Here is an 8,386-nt window from a genome sequence, read left to right as displayed (position 1 = left end):
AAGGGAGGGAGGGAGGGGGAGGGAAGGAGGGAGGGAGTGTTATGCGGCACTATCGACACACTTTTGAAACAACAGTTGGAAGGCGCACTGAATGAAAAGTCAGAGCATATTTCAGTCTCATAGTGCGTCGACGAGGAGCTTAACAATTGTTATAGGCCTGAAATTTAGTAAAAATGTGATCCACTAATAAGCAATACAGCCTTCAGGTATATGTAGTATGCAGTTCAGCATGTGTTTCACTTAACCTCTTTAAACGGGGTGAGAAGATTGTGTGAGACTTACTGCAAGGTCATGTAGGTGTCGCCCATGCCCTGGACGTGGAAGTCGTTACGCTGGTACATGGCTCTCAGCTCACGTGACATGTCCGCCATCTTGTAGGCCATGTTGTTAAACTGTCCCTCTAGGGCGTCGATGAGCGGCGTCAGTTCTTCGTCCAGTGAGCTAGACACTGCTCTGTACTTGCCAGAGATCTGAAAACGGAAAAGGTGGATGGTCAGACAATTTCAGCTGTCAGTTTATGTCTTATATTTTGTGTTATCGATACTTTGACTTGGTCTTTAGCGGAGGCATGTATTTTCGTAGAAAATATAAACCGTGTGTTTGCTTTACGTCCATGTGATTAGGGTCTTAATCGAGCATCTCGGTCATTCTGCTGGGATATTTAAACGGTCTAAATACTTTCGATGGGGGCTTAAAACACCCACTTAAATATAAACAAAGATGAGCAGGCCTTACCTCGTCAGCCACAGCCTCATTGACCAGCTCCCACATCTCAGCGGACTTGACCCCGGCACGTGCGGCTCTCTCCTCGACTCCGGCAGTAAGCTCCGCCCACAAGGCGGGCCTCCAGTGCAGGTGGGAGTGCAGGAGACGTGTCGTGTTGAGGCGAAGGGCCAGCAGCGCCTCCTGGTGGCTCACCTCGGGTGTCCAGTGACTGGCGTAGGCGCGGAAAGCGCTGCTGTTTGGGTATTGGGCGTGAAGGCTGAACTTTTCTGTGAGAGGGAAACGAGAAGTAGTGAGGCACAGTTCTTTCACACAGCGCGCGCGTACACATACACAAACATGGGTGTAAAATGATAAGACACATCCTTAAACACTCACTGAGTCCAAAATTCATTGCCATGTCTCTCTTTTGGTGCATATAATGGAAGTCAATATCTGAGGGAAACTTTCCAAATTTCATTCGTTGTACTGGAACGTTTTTGCCCCCCCCCCCCCCCCTTTCTCCCCCCCCCCCCCCTTTCCTACCCCATCCAGGTCGGTCCTTCACAAGAAAAGTATTGATTCAAAAGTTCCTACCTGTAAAACAACCTAGATTGTGTTGAGGGTAGAGTAAATGCATACTTACATCTGGGGAACAATTGCTGTGAAGTTATCAGGATACGTTTACTGGATTTCGGAAATGTTCGCCCTTGTTCCCAATACCCTGATAGAACACGATTCCATCACGAACGTTCGTAAACAAAACATTCCGTTGACAATAATTGCCGTACAAAACAAAGAATCGAGTGTGTTGTCCTCAACCTACCAGAGTCCATGACTATGCTGATCTCGGCAGACTTCTTGTCACTGTCTACTGTGAGCTCGGAGCGGAACACCTCGGCGTCGTCAATCCTGTTCAAAAGTCTCAGCTTGGACGGGCTGGTGCTCACAACGTCACCCATGATCTCGATCTTGTTCATGGGGTTGGACATCTGTGGGTGAAACAGGTTATGTAAAAACTCAATATAGCAAAACTTGTAATTGAATATAGCAAAACTCCTTTCCGTGGGGAATAAAAGAATCTAGTATTGTGTTTGTAACGTTAATATAATGCACGAGTTTCATTCACATAGGTGTGAACCTATATAAATATTCCAGAAGTATAATAATGGTATTAAAATGGGCAACTTGACCAACGTTGATAAATGCATTTTATTTATCTTGACGTTATTTTTTCCTAATTAGCCAGATGCGAATTATGTATCCAAGTGTACAACTTTCATTTTGAAATGGTCAATTAACTCTATAATTTTGATTGTTAGTTCCCATAAACATGTCTCTGCCGAGTACAGCTGAACTAGATGCAATATGTGCGAAAATGACAAAGACAATTAAACCACGTCAACTGTTCGGAACAAATTTCAATTAACGAAAGGGAAAAGTTATCGTGCAATTTTCAAAATCTTGTTCAAATACGTTTGTGAATCTGACCTGCACACTGATCTGTCTCTTGAGTTTGTTGATCTCAGCCAGTAGCGCCAGGTTCTTGGTCTGTCTGCGGGCGGTCAGGTAGCTCGTCTCCACGCCAACGGTCATGCGCTCGTCAGAACTTCCCAGGTGAGAGGTCATCTTGAGGTCAATGTTGGTATACGGGTGGCTCAGGCCCAGCTCGACGCTGTAGTTGTAGTTGCTGTAGTAGTCAGAGATATCCTGTACCTTGGAGGTCAGGGTCAAGGTCTTGCTGGCGTCGCTGGAGTAAGAGATGTCGGTCTTGGAGTCCAGGATGATGCGGCCGTTGTTGAGCATGAGCTCACCGTCCACGCGGATCTCCTGTGGGAGGGATTTAGGACTAGGTTTAAAAATACAGATATAAGGCTCCAAGACACTAATATGACATTAATAATGATATGCTTTAGAGCTTTATGAAGACGTCCTGACTTCAGCGAAAAGATGCAAACTAACAAGGAGGGAGACGAAGAAGAAAAGAGAGGAAGTGAGGGATAGACAACATCAAAGAGTGACCTAGCCATGACTGGAACATCTTACTATGTAAGGCTGAGAACGGAGAAATGTGCACGGAAATGGTTGCGAAATCTTCAATGGTGCCCAAACGGTCAACCATACCATGAGGTAGTCAAAGGTGAAAAACTATCAAAAGGAATAAGTACTGCTCATTATTTTTGTTTATATATTTGAGGTGGGGCTAGTGTGGCGGAGCAGTTAGTGCGCTCGTCTCCGAAGCGGAAAGTCCGGGTTCGAGTCTCAGTTCGGACAGGTGTTTTTTTTAATCCACCCCTCCCCCTCCAGTCCACCCAGCAGTAATGGGTACCTGACTTCGAGTTGGGGAAGTAAAGTCGGCGTGGAAAGGAACCTGCCACCCTAACGCCGAAGGCCCAGGAAGTTGTCTCACTATCAAGGCAATCCCCAATGTCCGGAGTGGATGCGGGAACAGCTTTACTTTTTACGTATTTGGGAACAACGGAGGACAACACCTCTTCCTTATGGTAAGAAACCTATCAAAGTCAGTGTTAAGTATGTTCCAAATCACAACTGTATGAGAGATCAAAGCTCACCTTTCTGATGGAGGGCATGTTGAGAGTGATGTCACCACGCAGAGATTTCCCTCTCCTCATGGTGGCTTTGACACCGACCTGTTTGCTGCTGTCTCGCTCTGCGTCCCAGCTGAAGGTGGCGTCGGCTGTTTTGGCAGCTGGGCTGTCGCTGAAAGTGAGAAAGATAAATATAACGTTATATTGATCAGTATAAGGGATACTGTAATTTCTGTTGCTATAGTAGATTCTTCGAATGCAAAGTTTTTCTTTCTCGGTGTGAGGGTTTTCCCAGTTTCTGTTTATGGGTGTTTAACTACTTTCTCAGCATCTGGCCCGAAAGGTCGATACTGTGTCACCCCCCCCCCCCAACCTCCTTTTTTCCAGCACACCTGCTTACACAAAGTTTGTTCCCAGGCTATAGACGTAAGCAAGTGACTTGAGAGAGAAAAAAAGGAGAGAGGGGGCAGATGAGAGAATATGAGTGTGTGTGTGTGTGTGTGTGTGTGTGTGTTGAATGTATGTGTGTGGGGGGGGGGGGTGCGTGTGTGGGTGCGTTTGTGTGATAGATGGAGATAGGAAGCGACACACACACACACACACACACACACACACACACACACACACACACACACACACACACACACACACACACACACATACAGAGAGAGATTGGGAGAGAAAAATAGAGAAAGAAAGAGAGAGAGAAAGAAACAGACAGACAGACAGACACACAGACAGACAGACAGACAGACAGACAGACAGACAGACAGACAGACAGACAGACAGACAGACAGACAGACAGACAGACAGACAGAGACCTACCTCATAGATCCAGAGAGTTCGAGAGTCTTGAAAGGAAGGCCCAGCTTGAGGCTGCCCTCAGTCACGTCTTTGTTGCGCCGGCTGTTGTCGGTGACGGTCAGGTCGTAGGAGACCTTGTCCTCATCGCCAGAGTCCCAGAACATCTTGCCGGTACTGGTCAGCTGGGAGCCGGACACCTTCTGGGTGTGAGACACGCCCATTTTGCGAGATGACCTCTCAACACTCATATCCACAGCCCTGTCGGTGACGTAATCGTCAGACTTGTCGTTGACCACAGCCACCAGGTGCACGTTGCTGGTCAAGTCATCTCTGTGGGGAAGTGAATGAACAGACACATCAAACAGGTGAGTGAATAGAATTTTTAAAAATTAACGGGTAAAAAAAAAACCTTTTTAAAAAGTAAGTTTTTTTTTACTACGCCCTCAACAGCATAATGTAGACCATTTAGGAGGTAGGCTTTGACCCTGCCTGTCAGAGTGAACCTGGGCTGAAGGGGTAAAACGTCCCAGCAGAAAGAAGAGATACTCAATTGAAATTGTCTCCTTTAGGGGATTTAAACGCACATCTTCTGCTAGCGGCGCCTAATTGCCAAGTGTTTTGTAAAATGATGCCTATTCCTGAGTACTTCTGACTTCTGTATATACGCTTTCCTGACTTAAAGTTCAGGATTACCCAACTGTTTTACTAAAACAATATAGAAATAGACCAGATGTTAAACCACGCTTCTGAAAAGGCAAACAAACAAGAATTACCTGTTCCAATTGGCCATCACATCAGCTTCCATGTGACCTTCGGTGTTGAAGCCGCTTGCTGAGTACTGCATGGGCCATGGCCGGTTGAAGGTCAAGGAAGCCTCGTGTTTGTCCTTGGAGCTGTACTCCCCACTCACGTCCAGGAGCTGGGCACCGTTCATGTCGATTGCCAATTTTCCTTCACGGCCTTGACTCTTTCTCGTCTGCTCGGTCTGTACAGCCAGGCTGCGCAGGGCGGCGAACGGAGTGGACAGGCTGACGTCAGCATGAGTCTTGTCCTCGTACCAGGTCTCCTGTGAGCGGTACATGACGTCTGTCTGGACCTGGGGAAGGAAACGGTAGAATAGCTTGTCATCAGAACATTTCCCAGTGTTCTGGCGTCAACTGGGGAAGGGAGCGGTAGAGCCTGTTGGGAGTTTTGAACTTAGTTTGTCATTCGAAAGTCTCTGGGTGCTCTAGGTTCTTCTGGGGCTACAATAGTTGCAAGCGGATGGAGCATATTGTAGAGCATTTGCGTGGAGAGTTGTAGAGCTTGTGTGAGGGCCATAAGAAATGGAGTTATAATAATAATAATAATAATAATAATAATAATAATAATAATAATGATGATAAAAATAATATTATTATTATCATTATTATTATTATTACTACTATTATTATTTTTTTTATTTTTTTTAAATTATTATTATTATTATTATTATTATTATTATTATTATTATTATTATTATTATTATTATTATTATTATTATCATTATTATTAATGTTTGCTGCTGCTGAATTCTATATAAGTTCTATTGCAAAAGTAGTCAGAACACGACAATGTCCTCAACGCTAATAAAACACCTCCAAGTAGGCGGGAGGAAGTAGAATAATTTTTCATCTGTTTGGTTACTCAATCCCCTAGCTGAAATTCGTTTGTTACTGTTATATAAAACCGTTATTCCATATCAACAAAATGTGATCTATTTTGTCTCAAAAAGGATAAGAGTAAGTCACCAAAAAAAAACAGAGTTGAGAAGCTTGAATACGAAGAAACAATTTACCTGTTGACCGTCGGTCCATCCAGCAACAGCGCTCATCTTCTTCTCCCCGGCGATGTCAGAATTCTTTAGCTCAAACTTGAGGTCGTCCATGCCGGCCAGCGAGCTCTTCACGGATGTGCTCAGGCTCATGTCGTATGGACTCTTGTAGTCCAGGGACGCCTGGGCGTTGACGTTGTCCGTGAGTGGAGAGGCCAGGAATCCGGTACACTTGAAGTTGTCGAACTGACCCTCGTGCGTCAAGACAAGTTCCACGTTGCGGAAGTCGGTGTGTGGGGTGGAGATCTTGGCAAAGACTCTAATGGGTTCCACGGAGTAATCAAGACCGGAGTTCATGGTGTACAGGCTGCGACCTTCGACCTTGAGAGAGCTGGAAGCCTCGTACTTGTTGTAAGAGCTGTCGTAGGTCAGTGCCCCCTGCACGCTGCTGTACCCATAGACGGGAGTTTTCACTGTGACGCTGGCGTCCAGAGATGGGTAGATGCTGGACTGAAGCTCAGCACTGATCGTCTTGCGTCCGTTCTCATAGGCCAAAGAGGTGGAGCCTTGAATGCTGGAGGAGTCGACATTGTGGTTATACTCGACTTTGGTCCTCTCGAGACCTGTAATAGGCGTCTGTACCTCCAGGGAAGCGTCAAGCCTTTGGGCAGAGAACAGGTTCAGTTTTCCGTTGGCAGAGTAGGCTTTGTTGTAGCCGTATACGAGGCCGCTGGTCACCATGTAGCTTGGGGCATTGAGGTCGGCGGTAGCCACGGCGCGAACGTTCCTGAGATCATCAAAAGGAGTGTTGATCGTCACGAGCAAGTCGTAGTTTGGAGAGTAGGTCAGTTTGACACTGCCGTCAAGCTTCTGGTCACTTCCGTATTGCAAAGATGACGACGCGCTCATACTGGTGGATCTGTCCTCAAAGTTCACCTCACCTTTGGTGTTTTCCAGGCCAGAGAAAGGAGCACTCAGTTCCGCCGAAGCAGTCACACGACGCCACATGTACCGGTAGAAATTAACCTTTCCACTGATGTCTTTGTTGTCAGCGTAAGTGATCTTTCCCTGGGTTGTAAACTTCTGGTCGTTTCCAGAGTGGTGGAAATCCACCCCGAGGTTCCTGTAGCCAGAGACTGGTGTGTTCAGGGTTGCGTAAGCCGAGATGTCGTCAGAAGAGTCACAACCACCGTTCAAAGTGACGCTACGACCGTTACCCATGTTGGCATTGCTCTCCAGTTTGTACTGAGGTCCTTTTGTGTCCAACGAGTAGGACACAGATATGTCCTCATAGTTTCTGATCGGCGTCTTGAGAGTGACCATCATTTCTGGGTTTGGAGGATAGACAATCTTGACAGTACTTTGGAGTACCTGGTTGTCTCCATACAAGAGAGAGCCCTCAGAGAAAGCCTTTCGCTGGTTGTTGTTCTCTTTGTACTCGAATCTGGTCAGCTCGTAACCAGTGACGGGCGTCTTGAGTTCGGCAACAATACGAGCACCATTCCGTTTGTATCTCAGTTTACCAGAGACATCTTTGTTGTCCATGTAAGTGACTCTGCCTTCTGAGTTGAAGTTATTTAGGTCACCGGAATGCTGGAAGCTGAGCCCAACATCAGAGAAATCATCCAGAGGTGTGGTGACAGACAGGGAGCCTGAAATGTCTGAGCTCACGTCCAGAGCTCCGTTGAGAGCCACGACGTTGCCGTTTCCAGCATTGACTTTGCCGGAGATGGAAGCGACCGGCCAGTTGTTGACGAGAGAAGCAGAAGCCGACAGATCTTCGTACATGTCAAACGGCGTCTTCAACGTTACACTCAAGTTGGGGTCGGGAGATATGGTTGCCTGAAGGTCGTATGTGATTTTCTGTGAGTTTCCGTACTCGAGTGACTTGTAGCATTTGAAGCTGTCTGGACCACCTTCGTGTCTGTACTCGTACTTGGTGAACTCGTGGCCTCGAATTGGTGTCGTCACTTCCAGAGTCGTTTCAAAACGTTGGAGCATGGACCGATAAAAGTCCAGTTTGGCAGAGTAACGATTGTCGTCAGTCAGCGTGACATCCCCGTTCGTGTTGAACCTGACAAGGTTACCTGAGTGCCTGAAGGACACTCCAACATTTCTGTATCCCCTGATGGGTGTTTGCAGCTTTACGGATCCTGTAATTTCGTCCTTGACCTTCATGGCTCCAGTGACAGTGAACTTGTCGTTGTTGAGATCAGTGGTAACAGTCATGCTGAAGTCATCAATCTTGCCCTCCTTGTGGACGGTGAGCGACCCCTGGCTACTGCCGTAGTCCATGGACCGGAGGTTGAGCTGACCTTGTCCATCGAGCACGTCTCCGCTGTTGCTGACTGTGGCCACAAGTGACAGGACGTTGTCGCTTCCCAGAACGGCCTGAGCCTTGGTGTTGCTGTTGAGGAAAACTCCGCTATGGTCAACGGTCAACTCAACGTCTGGTGTCACGAAGCTCTTCACACTCACAGCGGTGTTCAGGGAACGGGACTGGAGGGAGTTGGTGATTTTGGTGTCGATGATGTCTTGA

The 8,386-nt window shown here is 46.9% G+C and overlaps 1 protein-coding gene across 1 annotated transcript in view; it reads right to left on the bottom strand.

Annotated features, from left to right (window-relative positions):
- LOC101854071 overlaps nt 1-8,386 on the bottom strand; it is a gene marked incomplete in the record, with an annotated part of 44,381 nt that overhangs the window by 4,392 nt on the left and 31,603 nt on the right. The window contains 7 exon segments of the mRNA XM_013079874.2: nt 736-992; nt 1,529-1,694; nt 2,194-2,532; nt 3,276-3,423; nt 4,077-4,385; nt 4,829-5,151; nt 5,872-8,386. Coding sequence (XP_012935328.2) covers nt 736-992; nt 1,529-1,694; nt 2,194-2,532; nt 3,276-3,423; nt 4,077-4,385; nt 4,829-5,151; nt 5,872-8,386 — 4,057 coding nt within the window.

This window comes from Aplysia californica, unplaced genomic scaffold (genome assembly GCF_000002075.1).
Source record: "Aplysia californica isolate F4 #8 unplaced genomic scaffold, AplCal3.0 scaffold00067, whole genome shotgun sequence".
Lineage (NCBI taxonomy): Eukaryota > Metazoa > Mollusca > Gastropoda > Aplysiida > Aplysiidae > Aplysia > Aplysia californica.
Note: the sequence above shows the minus strand (reverse complement) of the source record. Positions and strands in the feature narration are given on the sequence as shown.